Raw genomic sequence first — 18,368 nt, 5'->3', positions numbered from 1 at the left:
CGCGCACATTCACACCTAGGGCCAGTTTAGAGTCCCATTACACTAACCCCACGCATCTCTTTGGACTGTGAGAGGAGGCTTTAGTATCCACTGGGAATCCACGCAAGCATGAAAAGAACATAGGGAAAGACATAACACAAGAATTAGCATTGTTAAAGAATCCTTCAGATATTTCTCAGGTTGTTGGGTTAAGTCTCATCTCTGGACAAAAAAAAAAGTAATATTCAAGCAACTATAATTTTTTGAGTCATTCTGCTCACAAACAGACTAAAGCGATGTTGCCATTTAGTCTCAACTTTTATTGCTTCACTGTTAAATCAAATAAAAAACATTATACAGAAAAACAATAGTGTTCTTTTTTTAATCAAGGCACTTGCATGCAGATTAAACATGCTGATGACACATGGCTTAACTCAATTTTGAACTTGAGTCATTCAAAATGTGAAGCAAAACCTTCCTGTTGCTACTTGGACACACACATTCTCTATTTTCCCGATAGGACACAACAAAAACTAAAGTGCATTACTATGCAAAAGCACATCAGACTGTAAACTCTGCTTTCCTGAACAGAATACAACTCAGCAAACATCCACTCAATAAAATCAGCTATTACCTAATAATACAAGACGTAGAGGAAGCTGATATGTTACTGATATTTTCAGTAGTGTTAAACTTTTAAGAAAAAAACAAAACAAAGAATCAAACACATTTCCAACCCTGAAAAAGCAGCTTTCACCAAAAAGCCAAGCTTACATTAAAATCCCAGCTTTGGTCTCAATAAGAAGCTGTTTGAATAAAAAGGTGTTCAACCAAGACTTCATTTAAGTTCTAGATACAGCAGAGGTTTGAATTCAGAAAGGACAGGCGGTGCTTCCACAATTCACCCATGTCCAATTTCTTGACTCTGTGTGTCCGAGGTGGGTTCAGGTTGATTATTGTCACTTGGCAGATGGCCCCAAGCCCTGAGCAGAGCCACACGCTGGGCAGGAGGGGTGGAGAAGTAGTCCCTCTGTTTCTGAGAGTAGGTCTGGATTGGACTGATAATGTTTCGGTAGCTCCAATCCTGATGAGGCAGAATGGTGGGAAAATTCAGTTATACATTAATCTGACATACTCAAACTTCCCAAAGATTGGAAAACTAAAATGCAGCTTTAAAAACTAACCAATGATATGAAATTCGTCAAATTTGTCAATTTTTATCGTCATGAAATAGGAAACAGGACAACAACGTGGGTCCTTTTCCACATCACCCCTACAGCGCAGACAAATCTTCTCAGAGAACAAAACCTCCATCACAGAGCACAAAACAGTTGTTGGTGTCTATCTACAGTTTGTGTGTGACGCAGGTTTTATGACTAAAAGATGTTACCTGCCAGTGAAAGTTAAAAGCCTCTAGCAGCTTTATCCTGCCCTCTCTGGATGGCACACAGTCAGGAGGAACAGGCTGCACCAGCTCAGAGCCCACCGTGACATCTCCAAACACCAACAGAGCTCGGATGGCAAACCAGCCCCCAAACCGCGGATGCACACACACTCCAAACATTTTCTGAAAGCAAAAGGATCAAAGGATCACAGCACATAAGAAAGGTAAACACTGCCTTTCAAAAATGTACCAAGGGAGCAAACAAGAATGTGATTACTTTTTCAGCCCAGGGCTGCTCCGTCACATCAGCCTTTTGGTAGTAAAAAGCTGCTCCCGATACGTGAGCTGCAGTCTGGGCCAAGAACTTGGGCTTCCTGCTGGGCAGTAGCTCATAGTCGAACCTCACATCCACCTTCCCTCCTGGAAAACACTGCAGGGCAGGATCAAGTAAGAAATATGTTTAAACGTGAGAAAAAGTTCATGAATATGATTATAGTTGCAATCTAAGGCTTCCAGGAACCTTTACACTGTGTTTAAACTGTATGCACACACAAACTGTAGGCTCACAAGGTTTAAGTTACAAGTGCCCTAAATTAGCAGCTCTGGTTATTACAAAATATTTTTTATATTTCCATAACAGTTGATATGGAACTTTGTTAATAGTCTTTTATTTATTGTCTTAATTTTCCTGTTTTTATTTTGGTGTATCACTGGTCTTTTAAATGTGCTATACAAATAAAGTTGTATTGTATTGTATATACCAGTATGCACAAGCGCCTTAATCAAAATTATATTTTCAATTCTAAAATATAACTATTCTTGTTATACATTTTTGAATAAGATGCTAAATTGTGGTTATTTTGAATAAAATCAAAAATTACTTTTTGGTCACTGAATGTTACCATTAATGTTATGATTCATTTCTGACTTTGAGTTTGTTATTTGTCTAATAAATAACAATGCAATTTTTAATTTAAACAGGTTTTTGAGAGATTTCTAAAATATTTTGTTTTCTTGTTTTTATGACAGGTGGTCTAATAAATCAGCGTTGTTCAGTCGTGCAAAACAAAACAAAAAAAGTCACATCAGTTTTTAGTAAACACAGTGCAGAGACAGATCATAGTGTGGAAGCTTGATTCAGCGCTGAAAAAAAGTTGTTTTTTTTTTCATCCATAAGTCACCAGAAGTATGTGAACATTTTGGGTTATTATTTCAAAATTATTTGAAGTAATGAGTTATTTTTCTCAAGTTTGAGTTACTCTCTCAGAGGTGCGAGTTCGTAAGGAGACATTTCAAGATACTTGACTCAAAATGTGATAATGACAGAAAATGTGAGTTATAGATGGCATAAAAGGATCTGCAGGTCAGGACAAGGGTGGCCTTTTTGCAGTGGCAGAAACAAGCTTCCACCATAACCTATTAAATTTCAGTGAATCTGATAAGAAACAGGGTGACACGAGGCACATCCTTAGTGGATGGCAGCTCTTTAGATTTATAGGTATTACCCTGACTGCACACCCTTGTTCAATAAGCCAGTGGGCTCATCAAACACGCGACTTCTCATGTCAAGTACAGCCAGTCTAAGCTAAGTAACTTCAATGACTGCCTGGAAACTAACTGAGACTGAACATATAGAAAAGTTTAATGAGAAACAACAAAAATGAAGGAGTAACTTAGACGTTTAGTATGTGAGTATTTTATTTTTTCATTTAATCCAACGTGAAGTTAATTAGAAATATTGGAAATAACATAACTGCATGGAGAGCCCCATTTTCAGAAGCCAGCACTTCTGCAAAGGCTCTTTGATAATTAAAGAAAAGCTAATTATATTAGCCAAGCTAAAAAATGTCAAAAAGAAGGAATACATGTGGCTAAATAAGTGTCTAGAATTCGAATACTGTCTCAAAATAGCAGCGCTATACAAGACTGGCCTTCAGCAGAAACCTGCACTCCAAGGCAGGATTTCATCTAGCCAGGTAACTTTAGGGTTAACCCCAGATTAAAATCAAAATCAATAGGTATAAAATCACCGCCTACTGACCAATCAGATCTCAGGAAAATAGCATTACAATACTTGGAAGACACCTGAGACTTCTGTGTATGGGGAGTAGGAGGGTCTAAAGTTTTTCAATAGCATTTAAAGCCTTTGTATTTCCCAGTGGAAATACCCATTGAGGTATACTGTAAGTTGAACTCACTATGTAATACAGGCCTTAGGATGCTGGAAAAAGTCAGTCATAGTGAAAATGAATACTGATGAAAGAATGCAGGCATTTGAGAAGAATTATAATTAGGTCACTAACAGTGAATGAACCGCAGATTGAAATTAAATGAAGTGAACCACTGAAACTGATATTTGCAATCACTACCACCATTATTATAGCCAAGTATTTTTAAACCATTTTTAGTGTATTCGCTTTAGTTTTAGTTTAATTTTTGATCAGTTTCAGTGCTACTTTTAGGTTTTCCTTTATTCGGAAATGAGTGGCATTTTTCAGGGGGAAGGAGAAAGATTTAAAAACAGTATGAGTTTGGAACACAACTACGCAAACACAGACGTCCTGTTTTTAATACACATGTGCATCTAAGCTCTACACTACAAAGAAAGTTCAGCATACCCAGGGTATCTTTCCGTTGTCTGGACCCACTTAACCTAACAGTGGCGATCAGACTGAGCGGTCACACGAACTCAAAAATTAACTCAGGGTTTATCAATCCAGCTATGAGCATGTTCACATGAAAGGAGTGGTACTGCCAGCATCTGACAAATCACAGACATGGATAAGTGTGCTGGCAGCTGCATACAAATCAGTGGTATGAGTGTAGACGCTACTGAAAAGCTTCAGACCCGCCAACAGCCTGAGGGATCTTCCAGAAGTGCTATTTTCCAGTCAACTGATTGATCAGTAGGTGGTAATTTTACCCCCGTTGATCTCTAATTTGAAACATAATCAGCTTCAAAGGAGTTAGGCCTATGGTATATGTTACCATTTACCCTGGTAAGAGTTAACCCTTAAATTACCTGGATAAGCCAAGATCCTGCATTGTAGTACAGACGTCAGTGGCTTCTCATTGATAAAAAAAATGACTAAAACTAGAAATATTTCCTGTATATTTGTATATGTTATTATTATTATTATTATTATTATTATTATCATTTTTATTATTACTATATTTTCAAAATTTAGTTTTACTTTTTAATTAGTTTAGCTAAAATAACCCTGGTCACCACTCCTCCATCCTCACCTGAGAGACAGCAGAGGTAATGCATTGTCTAACACACTGGTCTATGGGGTCATTAAGCCCCTGGTAGCACCTCTGCTCGAGGAAAGGCAGAAAGGCCTCTTCAAACATGGCGGGAGTGCTGAGCACCACCACAGCCAGGGTGTCATCTGGATATGACAGGTGCAAGGTGGGAGGTAGCACAGAGTTGTACCAGCCAATCTGCAAACAGAGGGACATGTTAGGGAGCAAGAACCAAATATGTGCAGGTTACTCCATCACAAATCATCTGATTTGGCTGAAAATTTCAATTCCGCGGAAGAGATAAAAGAACAGAAAAGAATGATCCACGCACATTCCCTTAAAGGCAAGAACCAGTAATACGTCAGTAAACATGCAGTATTCAACCATCTATCATTATATTTACTTGTTGTAGCATGTTTAACAATTAATATTTAAACGTAAAGATTTAACTAGGACATATAAAAGAAATAGTTCTACGATCGGAATGATTTTTTCATACTTTTCAATATAAAACTATACAATTCATTATACCTTTAACGGGTAAACTTCAAATCCCAGATTTGTTAAACTGTCGTTCAACAGTCGTCTTACACTTTCCACGCTTACATTGGAAGCCGCCATTGTTGCGTGTCAACATTGAGCTTTGCATTGTGGGACATGGTGTTCTTTGGCCAATCAACGTCCTCGATGAAAAATCTTAGCTTCGGGGTATATTTGAACAATTTTTTGTTTGTTTGTTTGTTTTTTGCTAACTAGAATGCGTTTAGGATACAGTGTATTTTACTAAGTGAGTGTACATCGAGGATATCGCTGTAATTTTGAGGCTAAAAATAATTACGGACCTTTTGACTACAAAACCCAGAAGGCATGTGCTTTACGTCATACGCAATCACGTTATTGTTATGGGCTCCTGGATTTAAAAGTGGAGTCGGAAGGTTTTCTGTGAGTATCTCGATTAGCGGTAGGAAAATATGCTTATTTTCTTAATAATGTTTAAGAGACAGCATTAGAAACAATAAAGTTAACTCTATTTACTGTTTTAGAGTCAAATTTTTTTTTCCTGGCTACACAAATAAAAACCCGAGAGAAAAAAAATGTCGCAAATCACGGCTAACGTCTAACGTTAGCGGTATTAACTGTAAAACTTGGCCTTTACCAGTTGATGTGTCTCAACATGTTTGTGTGCTGTGCATTTTGTCTATGTTAGGAAATGCTTGCTCTGCCCAGAGCTTCTCTTTCAAGCTTCTGTACCTAGCAGCCGGACAGCGATATGCTCTATAGTTCCTAGCGGACCTGCAGATCAGTTTAATAGGCCCATTACTTTATCGACCTACAAACCGTGGCGTGGGCGAAACATAATATAGGGGGGGGACGTTGATTAACCTGTGTGCAACCCCTGTAATTATAATTAGCACTGTAGCAGTAATGAAATACCTGAAATTGAATCCCGGATTCATGATTTTGTCATAAGGACATTTGTGGCATCTCCTGATCACCTATGGTCCCAGGTGCAGAAAGGTTAATTGAATGTGTCGGACTTGTGATTCATGGACTGAAAAACAACAAAAAAAGATAATTGCACGTTTTTCGTGTTTTTCCAGAAATGAAAGTGACTTATACTTTAGAGAATTGAGGAAATATTCTCATATCTACTGCTTTACTATGAGAGAATATCCATTTTCTTTCTCATGAATTATTAACAATAATTAGCTAGGAAAATGTAATTAAATTTTTTTTATTTGTCTCTCCATCCATCCATCCATCCATCCATCCATTTTCTGCCACTTTTCTGGGTCTGAGTCCCATTGACAGGATTCGAAGAGAAGCTCAAACCCCTCTCTCTGCCCACCGCATCCGGCATGTATAGGGGGACACCAGAGTGTTTGTGTGCTGGGGCCTCCTCCTGGTGAACATGACCTAACACCTCAGTTAGGAGGCATCCTTGTCAGATGCCCAAATCCACTCATCTGGCCTTTTTGATGTTGATGATCATCCCCTTAGAATTTTTTTTAAATCTATAAAGTAGCCAGAAATATTAGGAAAATGCACAAACTTCAGCTAAGTCAGGTAATAAGACTTTTTATTTTAACTGCATGTGAACCAGTTGTGTTTACATTTGTAGTCATTCCCAACAGGCCTGTTTGGAAAACTCTTGCTCTCTTTTTAATCTGAAAATGAGCTAATACGCTGTCATATCGTGACATCCCATGTTACATTTTCCTGTGAAGCAGCTGATCGCTGTAACTAAAAACGTGCAAATGCACAGGGCTGCTGTAATTTAATCTCCTTCAAAGTGTAAGCTCTTAACTCAGCTGATACCTCGCCTACCAGGAATAACACGTGTCTAAGGTTGTGTCATTGTGGTCTAGTGGTTTTTGATGTAGCTTTAACCTATGTCAGGGCAGAAAGCTTCGTGTCAGATGATGCTCCTCGTGGATCAATTATTAGTTAAGCGACAATAATAATGAATATTTGAATTTGACAACTTCCCTTTTTGAATTCCCTTTCTAGTTCAAATGAGACATGAACTGGGACAATCAGCTGAGCTCTATTCTGTCTGTAGCAGATGGCAGTGTTGCAAAGATGAGGGTGAGTACATTTAAATACTTCTGTTTGTACGTGTTGATTCATACTGAGGCAGGTTTTTTTCTGCATCACTCTGAACAGTACTTCTGTGAAGCCAAAACAAAGTTCACATCACACAACGTTCATCAATCGCTGACAATAAAAAAAGGCTCGGTGTTGATATTTACATAAATAAAGGTGCATATCAAAGCACAGTAGCATCTGCAAAACTTGTTAAAAACGGCATTTTATTTTATATATTTCACATGCTTGTCTGCACCCTGTTGTTTGATAAGCTCTGGCGTTGACCACAGGAGAACCTTCTCTGATCCCTTGTGATCAGTTCCCATAATGATCTGTAGATGGCAGCAGTGCTCTATTAAAGTGATTTTAAATTAAGACAGTGTAGATAGAAGACTTTGGGAAGTACCCTTTGAATGTAAAAAATAAACAACTTCTGTCTCTAACAGGAGAGGTTGACGCCAACGGGGAAATTCTTCAAAGGAGGCGAAGGTGAGCGTAGCATTTTAAATTTCTCAATATGACTAGAAGGGGAAATTACCCTTAACTTGTCATTGTTTATGTTAAGTTGACTTCCTTTCTTTCAGAGTTAACTAAATACTGTAGGCGCAACAGTTGTTTGAACCATCTAAGTGATTTCCACTCTTCCTTTTCAGATTTGTTTCCAGTGCGTGAGAGAGGTTGTGATTCAGATTCAGATCCCCCTGCTCTTCCTCCTCGAGCACCACTTCTCCGACAGACTTCCCCAACTTTCAGTCCTGGTGTGCAGTGGGCAGACTTGGCTTCTGTCCAGTCACAGCTCCAGATACAGAGCCAGGTGTGTTTATTTGTTTAACACTGAGAACTAAATAGCAATATATTTATGGTATTTAACAGATTGTTTGATTTGAGCAGTGACTCATTTTCTCTTCCCAAAATCTTTCAAAGGCGATTGATTCCCTCACCCAGAGGCTCCATGATTTGGAAAGGGAGAAGCACTCTCAGCAATGTCACATTCAGGTGCTTCAAGGTAACCGTTACTGTGTCATATTACTTTTCTCATAAACACATCTCACTCCACTTTGTCAACTACAAGAAATTAGAGATGGCACAATACCACTTTTTTATGTCCAATACCGATATCATAAATTTGGATATCGGTCGATACCGATATGAATCCGATATAGTGTGTTTTTTTTAATCAATAAAACTGTTTGTTTTTTTTATATCTTGCTGCATTTTGTATAAGTTCAAACTCAAGTTTAAAAAAAAAAACACTAAAGCTATTCTGTTATACCTGTATGCAAAAAATACATTGCACCCAAAATATTTCATAGTTCAGCAAAACTGATCAATCTAATAAACTTAAACCTACTCTATCCTCCCTATTCTGGTATTTTAAAGAGTAAGCAACCTAACTAATAGGGTTGCAAACTCCCAGCAAAAAAAAAAGGGAACCACCCCCCACCTCATGATGCTTAATCGACGTAACCAACTTTAATTTGATGCAGTGTGGAAAAAAAATCACAGAAGTCAATTATTTTTCTACAATATTTAAATAGATTCAACATCTTTCTTCAACAGAACTGCAGAGATGGTACCTTCCCAAAGGAAAAAGTACTATAGCTTACTGGGGTATATTAGACTTAATAGTTACTATATACAGTAATGGACTTCTATACATTTTACATCAGATTAAAACTTTGGGTGTAAGATTCAGATAATTATTTATTAAAAGCTAGACATTTTAAATGAGAATAAGAAAGAAAAGTATGTCCTTGTGCCCCCTTTTCCCTGTTAATGCCCTATCGGCCCCCCTGGCTAAACTTTGCTAGATCCGCCCCTGCACAGTTACCAGCCGTCAGCTGCGTAGAAAAAGATCCTGGTGTTGAAAGTAATATTAAATAAATTCTAACAACAGATTATCAAGCTTAAATGTGCTGCTGTGGTTCAGCCGCTGGTTTCCTCTTTCTGGCGCGAAGTGGGCCAAAAACAAGCAAGAGAGACGGACTTGCGACAGAAAAGCTGATCATTAATCAGTTTCATGATTGAAGTAGCAGCAGGAGAGGGAGGGAGAGAGAAGAGGCAGTCGCTCCATATATCGGTTGTTAAGCTTAACACTGGAATGCTTTACAAACATTCAGAGGTGAACTTACACACTTGCTTTACTTTTCTCTGGGATCACTTCCTTGGAGATGAAATGCCGGTTTGGTAGCGGGGGTCCAAATGCTCAACCAGACCGCCGACAGGTCCCGCACGCCACAGCCACTCTATCACGTGATGCATTCTGCTCCGACGTGCTACGGTTATGAGCCGAGTTATGCCGTGTTGCAAGTTTTGTGAGGTGATTTTTGATATTTAATTGATCGGATTGGTAAATGGTAAATGGCCTGTATTTGTATAGCGCTTTTCTAGTCCCTAAGGACCCCAAAGCGCTTCACACTACATTCAGTCATTCACCCATTCACACACACATTCACACACTGGCGATGGCAAGCTACATTGTAGCCACAGCTGCCCTGGGGCGCACTGACAGAGGCGAGGCTGCCGGACACAGGCGCCACCGGGCCCTCTGACCACCACCAGTAGGCAAACATGGGGTTAGTATCTTGCCCAAGGATATTTGGCATGCAGCCTGGGATCGAACCACCGACCTTCTGGTTAGTGGCTCATCTGCTCTGCCACCTGAGCTACAGCCACCATTTTACCAGATTACATTTTTTATTTCTCTCCGATAGCCAATCCAGTAATTTAGGTCAGTATCGGACCGATACGTAATATCGGATCGGTCCATCTCTACAAGAAATGAACTGTTACCAGATTCAGAAGTGTTGAGAGTCATCATCCAAACTGAGGTGTCAGGTCACAAACGATGCGCCCAAAGCATGTAGCATTTTAATGTAAGTTAGTTGTTATCACATAGTTTTTGTGTGATCCATTTTAGACATTACATGTGATGAGCTTCAGATTACAGTATAAACAATCTTTGAATTTTTATCGTTTTTACCTACCCTAAGGCATTTATGTTCATATATCCACTGGATATATCCATATATCCAATTTAACAAACTGTGGTTGGCTCATTAATTAGTTATGTATCCACGAGGTGAAGGTAGAATCCACCTCACCTTCTCAAGCTTGTTTCTCAAAATCTGAGGTTGAAGAGTTTTAAACACGCTAGAAAAATAAGAAAAGAGAAACCGCATGTTGCCACCAGGCTTGTCCAAAAGAAATAAGTCTAGTGTTACCTTGTTATCCAAACTATAAAGGCTCCAGTGCATGCTGGACTTGTGGTGTCAGAAAGGGAAAGAGTAGCCTCTGCATTGTCTTCATGATATGGGAAGTGGGGGTAAATGGTCTGTAGTTGTTGATCACGGTCAGCTGCCTTGAGCACTGGCACAGGACGGTTGGAACTCTTCTGAACTGAGGTTGAAGATAGTGTGCAGAGGCGCTGCCATCTGAGATAAAGTCTTTAAATAGCCTGGGACTTACCCCAGCTGCTTTCCTAGAGTGCAGCCTCCTCCACTCTGCTTTCACCTCATTCACTGTAAAGAACAGCTGAGGAGAAGCTGGTGTAGAAGGTGCTGCAGCTGTAGTGTGCTTAGTGAGGATGGTGCTGGAGATGCTGGACTGGCAGAAGTGGCAGAGTGCCAAGTTCAAACCAGTTATAAAACAGGTTAAACTCACATGCTATGTCCTGGGGGCTGGCTACTCTTCCTCTTGAAGTAAGTCATGGTGTTCATTCTCCCGCACATATCTTTGATGTTGCTGCATGGTAGTTTCCCCTCCAGCTTCCTGTTATTGTTTCCCTTTACCTGTTAAAACTGCCTCTCAGGTTGTGCTTCCTTTTTGTGGTTTAGTAGGCACTTGATACTGCTAGCAGATGATTTGCAGCAAACAGTTCTTACTGGCACAGCAACATCCCTGCAGAGGTTTATGTAGTCAGTTCTCTTTTACATTCTCTATATGTACATATTGGAAAAAATAACAACAATCAGACGGTGTAGCTGAAGTCTAAGATTGTGACTCACACAGATTACTTTGTGGACATGGTGACATTATTTGACATTTTGACCACATTTAATATGATGATCAGCTTCTGTAACATTATATAACTGACAGAAATTAGGAAAAGCATAATATGCTTTTCCTAAAAACTTGGAGGTGCTTAAATTTTTAGTTTACATTAAATACAGTTTGACCCACTTCCACTCTACACTAACAGGTTCACTTAGCTGTCTCGGGAGAGATGTAGAAAAAGTGAGCCAATAGCTAAACACTTGCAGCTACAGGAAGCAAGTGGATTTACAGGAAAATATGGTCTCAATTTTTTGAGCCATCAGCACTTACAGCACCGCTTGAAAGAGATGAGTCCTAGCAAACTTTATTTGTTATTGGCCCGCCTCTATTTTCTCTACTCACTATCCACCCTTTCTCTCTACAGTCTGGGAAAACTGCTAAGTGTATTCAGCCAGAATGGATTCATTCATAATTAAAGATATTGATGAATTATTCTGGTTTGTCCGCGAGGGTAATGGAAGGAGCTGTAAAGTAGAAAAAAACCCAGCTGGTCCTAGATATCTATCTTCTTTTCCAGACGAGGTCCACAGGCTGCATGAGGAGTTGAGAGAGAGGGATAGACAAAGGGAGGAATCGAGGAGAGGACAAAGCCCAGGAGCAGAGAGAAGGATGGAGCAGTGGAGAAGAGAAGTTGGACGTGAGCTGAACAGTCTAAGGGGACACATCACCCGAGCCACGTCGCTAGGCAACCTGGAGGAGAGGTGCATTAGGGGTGGAGCTGGGGGAGGTGACTGGAGACTGAAATGATGATAGGTCCATCCCTAAATTGACATTAAAATGTTTACATCTCTTAATAAGAGATGGCTATTACAGAGTTGTGTGAGTGTCATTTACTTTCTCTTTTTCCCAGTTTTACCTCAAAGCTCCGCCGAGAGGAGCTGGAACAGCTGCGCAGAGAATTGGACCAGCTAAAAACACGGCTAAGTGAGTCTTACACACACACATTCCTTGCATTCATTCAGCGAGACTGCACATGTCCTTTTCCACTGTTGGTCTACAAAGGAAAAGCAAGAACCATCTTGCTTGGAACATCTGCTCTTTCTTTTACCCTTGACAGGGAGGCAGGAGGAGGACATGTTTCTCCAGCAGGCACAGGCCAGGGAGACCAGGAGACTGTACGAACACAGCTGCAAGGTACACATTGTAACTCACAGCCAGTGTTTTCTTGTGGGTTTGTGGTTTTGATTCTTTCAGATGCTTAATCTTTCTCTGTGTGATTTATTCAGACTCTGGAGGAGCTGACAGACAGCTACAGAATTCACAACACTGATCTGACAAAGACAGTCTTACAGTATTCTCACACACAGCAAGAGGTTCGCCAGATCAGGTATATGTGTAACCATGTATAGTCTGTGTGTATCTAGTTTTTTTTTTTTTCTTGTCTTGTATTACATATGTTACTGTAAATCACTTACACCAGATCAACTGTGTCAGAACTGAAGGATGAGGTCAGAAGTCTCGTTCTCCGAGGATGTGAACCAACATCACCTCTGCCTTCAGCCCACACATCAAGTAAGTGCCATCCTTTGTTTCTGTTGAACACAGATGCACAGCATAATAAACCATGTTTGGGTTTTTTTTGCTGTTTGATTTAGGGGCATCACCACTCCCACTCTCTCACAGCCATAAGAGAGTGGTTAAAGATGAAGAGGCGGATTCTGACTCAGAAGACCTTAGCCTGACCCCGAGCCTGGCGGAGATCAGCTCAGATGATCTCTCGTGGCTGGAAGACCCTGGTAAGAATTTATCTTTAGGTGCACTAGCCCAGTGGCCTAGTGCACCTAAAGTCACAGCAATACCACATGTGTGCATTATAGTGTTCTTGCAAATCAACCTTTGGTACAAATACAGCACCAAAGACATGTTCTGACAGTTAAACCACCTGTCACATCAACATAAAACGTTGGAAAAGCAGAAAAGGAAAGCAGATGTGCACGACCTGATGGCGGTTTTAACAAGATGAGACTAGTCATTCCCTCTCCCGCTACTCTCCCACACATCTGGCTCAACCTTCAGTCTTATTCAACCCAGTAGGTGTGACTCAGTGCAGAGAGTACACTACAGTCTTTGCCAATTTAGCTTACAGTGAAATAAACCCTGTTCAGACATGACTCCTTTCCATTGATCTGACAGTATATCTAAACCATGTGATCTGTTGAAGTCAGAGCGGCAGTCTTACTGGTTTGGACCTTGTTTTGGTATAATTGTCAATACAAGTCTGAACTGCACACAGTCATGTCAACAGATAATCACTGACAATGCACTTGACTGTGCATCTTTGTGAGTTGCCCACCACACTGGCCTAAACACCAATTTTTTTATGTAGCATGCATAATGCAGTTTTTGTCAGCAACTCTGTTTCTAATTCACAAATACATTTATATATGGTGTATTTTCCCCAAAGAGAAGTCCCCCCCCCCCCCTCCCCCCCACACACACACACGCAGACACACACAAAACTTCACAAATATGGTTGAACTATATATTTGCTTAATTTTTTATATATATGGCAAATATTGCTTTCTCTGTTGCTGTGGTGTGTATGTCTGCTCTGAAGCGATAAGGGATATAACATAAATATAGCCTATACCTGAAAGACTTCGTAAATACACTTTAATAGGCAGCAATAAATAACCACAATTCCAAAAAAATTGGGACGCCGTGTGAAAAAGTGGGGGGAAAAACTGAATGCAATGATTTGCAAATCTCATAAACCCATGTGTTATTCACAGTAAAACATAGAAAACATCAAATGGTTAAACTGAGAAAATGTAGCATTTTAAGAAAAAAAGGGTCATTTTGAATTTGATGGCATCATGTCTCATGTCTCCTCTGCTTTTACCAACAGCCCATAAACATCTGGGAACTGAGGAGAGGAATGTTGCCTCGTTCTTGTCTGATAATAGTCCGGGCTCTTCTTTGTTGTATTTTTCATTTCATGATGCTCCAAACCTGTATATACCTTTGAGTATTGATGTTGCATAGTGCCAGTGACATAGACAGTAATGCACCAGTCAGAGATGCAACATGAGCACTGATAACAAGCGAGATGGTCCTGGCATCCGTCCTTTCTCAAAAGAATTTCAAATTTTGATTTATGTGGCAATAGAATAATTTTCCATTTTGCCTCAGTCCATTTTTCATGAGCTTTGGCCCAGAGAATAAGGTAGTGTTTCTAGATCATGTTCACATGATATGGTTTCTTCTCTTTGACCTGCTTTTATGGATGGGATGGGGAAGTTCATGACAGAATCATGGCCCATTTTAATTCAGTGCCAGCTGAGAGCCCATAGATCATGGACTTTCAATATTGATTTTTTGCCTTTTTCCATGCGCACAGAGATTTCTCCAGATTCTGTGAATCTGTTGATAATATTATGTACTGTAGATGATGAGACAGTCTTTGATATTTTACATTGAGGAATATTAAATAGTTTCATAATTTGTAGACAGTTTGGGGTTTGTTTGTTTTTTGCCGATCATTACTCCTGAGAAACTGACCGTCTAAGATGCTCTTTTATATGATATGGTAAATGGTCTGTATTTGTATAGCACTTTTCTAGTCCCTAAGGACCCCAAAGCGCTTGACACATCCTCCCATTCACACACACATTCACACACTGGTGATGGCAAGCTACATTGTAGCCACAGCCACCCTGGGGCGCACTGACAGAGGCGAGGCTGCCGGACACTGGCGCCACCGGGCCCTCTGACCACCACCAGTAGGCAACGGGTGAAGTGTCTTGCCCAAGGACACAACGACCGGGACTGTCCAAGCTGGGGCTCGAACCGGCAACCTTCCGATTCCGTGTCCCAACATTTTTCACATGTATTTCTACCATCAAATTCAAAATTAGCTAATATTTTCAACGGAAAATATCAAAGTTTAAACATGTGATATGTTTTTTATGTTCTATTGTAAATAAAATATGGGTTTGTGAGATTTGTAAATCATTGATCTGTTTTTCTTTACATATAACACAGTGTGCCAACTTTTTTGGAATTGAAGTTGGACCATGCCTGAAAAGGACTTTAAAGTAATAGATTGACATGTCAGGAAATAAAATATGCTTTTAGGTTTCTTTCCAAGAGTTAAAAGAAAACCTTAATACCACTACAGTGTCTGTCCTGGAGAATATCCTTGCTCTTCTACACTCAAAGGATTTGCTAGAGATGAGTTCTGCCAAGATCTTGAAGATGATATTTCATTGTTATTTTACAATCTAGTTTGATGTATTGTAAAACTACAGCTAGTTATGATGATTTTGTAGGGAGTAACTGTAAGCATGTTAATGTTAAAGGAAAAATGTGTTACTGGGATACAGCAACGCTTGTGGTCACCTCATTAACAGTCTTTATGCTAAGCTAACCATATCCTTTTGTAACTTCATCTTACATGAACCATGACCAGTGAAGAGTTGCACACAAAAAAACAGTAGTTTTAAAAAATTACATGACCAAACAAAAACCTTGAAATTAGATATAAAATATACAGGATTATATAATTTGCTGGTGATAGTGAGTGTAGCATGTCACTGTCAGCAGGCTGGTGTCCTTTTGTGTTCTTCCGTCTGCAGAAAAAAAACACTAAAGCTCTCATTTCCTCTCCAACGGTCTCTGCAAAGCTGGTCATTTCTCTGGGAAATTTAGTACTCTGTGTCCCTGTGTGAGCTCATGCACTGCTCGCCCTGAGACTTACTGTAACAGAGGGTTGACGTTCCCGGAAGAGATTACCATCACTGCTCTAAATGTTTCCCAGAGTGATTTGGGACCACGAAGCCAGGATAATTTGACAATTGTATCCGCACACACTTGCACACGCACTCATGCCAGTGCATAGTTGTTAAGGGAAAAAATTTGAATCTTTTCCAACCCAATCCCAGATGGTACCACAGCAATGAGGTACTCGCGTACACAAAATTAACCGCTCTTCTTTGCTCCTTATGTCTGCCAGCTCTTCATCAGAAGCCCAGAGCACGTCTGAGTATTCAGTCCAGGCGGAGTGACTTTGCTGGTCCTGGATCAGATGTGGATGGTGATGACAACGATGATAATGATGGTGATGATGATCTTGAAGATGATGTGAATGCAGATTTGGGATCTGACCTAAGTCTTGATGAGCTTTGACCTTTATGTGTTGTGAGTTTTTTGGAAAAGGTGAAGGCTGAGGAAGCATTCAGCAAGAAAAAGACAGCAGACGGCATTGTTGCTTCGTCATTGCCGAGCGTGATGAGAAATTAAATGAGGTGCATAAAATGTGAGATAAAACTTGATAAATTCAAAAATGAGTATTGAATGTACATAAAGGAAAGCGAGTAATTAGATCATTTTACCTATTGCCGTTACAGAGCTGCTTGGATATGATGATTTTTTTCTGGGGGGGAGCTTTATTTGAATTCAGTTTAACAGTTTTTGTGAGAGTGCCAGAAGTCTTGGACTAAGATCAGATCACTAAGTGTGAGGCTATTTTAAATTTTCTTTTTTTTTTTTTTAAACTGGTCTCGTTTGAATCGCCCACTCTCCTTCTCGTACTCATCATCAAAGCATTTTTTTCTCCACGCAGTCTATTTAGTGTTATCAGGTACAGTTTAGGATTGTAAAATCTTCTGTTCCCATGTGCGCAGACTGATAGGATGCTGGGAACCACTTGAGGTGACAGTCAGTTGTTTAAATAGTTCTTTGTATGACCTTTTGATATAAAAGCTTTTTTCTCCCATTATTGTGGAGCTTTGTGTCAGTCTAGAAGCACTTTTGTAAGGTGCATTATTTTGCAGTGTGAGGCACTAAAAGAATACGTTTTAATTGTTGCCACACCCTCTGCCCGCATGTTGCGCGCTACTGGCAGAAAATTATGGGTCGTACTGGAGTTAAGGATAGAACTGCTGCAATTGGTCTGCTAAACCACAAAGTTTGGCTTTAGGCATGACAAAATTAAAAATAGTTATGTTTAGGTTTGTTATGATTACAGATTGTTGGGGTTAGGTGAAACTTTGATGTGGTTAAGGTTTGGGCTGGACTCGCATCTTTGCCCATAGCGACAGTGGGATACATAATGAGACATAACTAATCACTTGGATTTGAAGAGCACACCACTGGTTTGAAGGCTTAGAGCACCGTGATATACTCAGATTGAGTTAAGTTGGTATTTTATAACTGGGACTTGGATCACTTTATAGACAGCTCTTGCGTTTAAAGTTCTGGTGAATGTCATGACTCTGTATTAAAAGTAACTGTAAGTCTTCTCTGTGAAACTGTAATGGATATTTAATGGATTTTTTGTCTTGCATAATGCACTCTTCAGTCCAGAAGGAATCTGATGAGGGATGGGATTTTGGTTCCTGGTAATGTAACTGAAGTGAGGTAGGAGTGAAGTGAGATAAAATAAATAGGAATCAAAAGCCATTACCATTATCAAGGCGCCGGTGCCCGTCAGTCTCCACTTCGATCTCCATATACCCACAACTCAGCAAGGCAGTTGAAGGTCCCTTTATTGCTACAGTGTCTGACATGAATCACACTGCGCCAGGCTACGTGTCAAGCTGTTAAATATTTCAGCTTCCAGACACCCCCCATCAAGGATCCCAGACCACAGTGCAGAGCTGCAGGCAGCTGACAGCCAGGTTAGGTATTCAGTGGGGGGCATGCATTCAGGCTTCAACAGTATTGACCACATACACATTGTCCACCTCACTAACAAGACAGATTGTCTTAGTAGTCTGTAGTGAGCAATACAATACCTTCTAAAAAACCAGAGCAGAGCGTATTTTTCGCAATCCACTGTAACACTATTTTTGTATAGCTGTTAATTTTGTTGTGTAAGCCATTTAATGTAGAAAAGACTCATCTATTTGTTATTGTGTCCACATAATGGCTAATGAATCAGACCCTTTTACTGCCATTTTATGGCGTTTGCCAAGTATTGTGCGGTTAGGCTGCAGTAAAGCAGAGCACCGATTCGTTTATTCAAGATGTGTAAAAGAAATGTTTTATGTTTTGTCTCCAAAAATAAAAGTCTGTTTTAAAAGAAGAGACTTGTTGTCCATTGTGATTTCTTTGGTGCTGAAGTGAAAAGTTGGAACAACACAGCCAAAAATGCTAATTAGGGAAATGCAGG

General features: G+C 39.9%; 2 protein-coding genes across 4 annotated transcripts; one reads left to right on the top strand and one right to left on the bottom strand.

Annotated features, from left to right (window-relative positions):
• Nucleotides 1-289: 289 nt before the first annotated feature.
• mmachc (metabolism of cobalamin associated C) lies at nucleotides 290-5,288 on the bottom strand. The gene is made up of 5 exons (XM_006790115.3): nucleotides 5,141-5,288; nucleotides 4,610-4,807; nucleotides 1,641-1,793; nucleotides 1,370-1,546; nucleotides 290-1,063 (listed from the first exon to the last, which is right to left on the bottom strand). The coding sequence occupies exons 1-5, from the start codon at nucleotides 5,228-5,230 to the stop codon at nucleotides 881-883; spliced, it is 801 nt and encodes a 266-aa protein (XP_006790178.2). The 5' UTR covers nucleotides 5,231-5,288; the 3' UTR covers nucleotides 290-880.
• A 16-nt stretch (nucleotides 5,289-5,304) lies between these two features.
• On the top strand, nucleotides 5,305-18,281 carry LOC102782728 (uncharacterized). Of its 3 annotated transcripts, XM_087836305.1 has the most exons (13): nucleotides 5,502-5,551; nucleotides 6,410-6,676; nucleotides 7,121-7,198; nucleotides 7,645-7,687; nucleotides 7,852-8,012; nucleotides 8,123-8,204; nucleotides 11,772-11,955; nucleotides 12,105-12,178; nucleotides 12,312-12,388; nucleotides 12,481-12,581; nucleotides 12,675-12,766; nucleotides 12,850-12,990; nucleotides 16,209-18,281. In XM_087836305.1, exons 3-13 carry the CDS (start codon nucleotides 7,133-7,135, stop codon nucleotides 16,379-16,381), a joined length of 1,194 nt encoding a protein of 397 aa, XP_087692431.1. In that variant the 5' UTR covers nucleotides 5,502-5,551; nucleotides 6,410-6,676; nucleotides 7,121-7,132; the 3' UTR covers nucleotides 16,382-18,281. The 3 variants fall into 3 exon arrangements, with proteins under 3 accessions (XP_087692430.1, XP_087692431.1, XP_087692432.1); XM_087836304.1 differs by lacking the exon at nucleotides 6,410-6,676 and having other exon boundaries at nucleotides 5,305-5,551; XM_087836306.1 differs by lacking the exon at nucleotides 6,410-6,676 and having other exon boundaries at nucleotides 5,503-5,570.
• Nucleotides 18,282-18,368: the final 87 nt, after the last annotated feature.

This window comes from Neolamprologus brichardi, chromosome 23 (genome assembly GCF_056152115.1).
Source record: "Neolamprologus brichardi isolate AB-2024 chromosome 23, ASM5615211v1, whole genome shotgun sequence".
Lineage (NCBI taxonomy): Eukaryota > Metazoa > Chordata > Actinopteri > Cichliformes > Cichlidae > Neolamprologus > Neolamprologus brichardi.
This window is presented reverse-complemented; position numbering and strand designations above follow the sequence as displayed.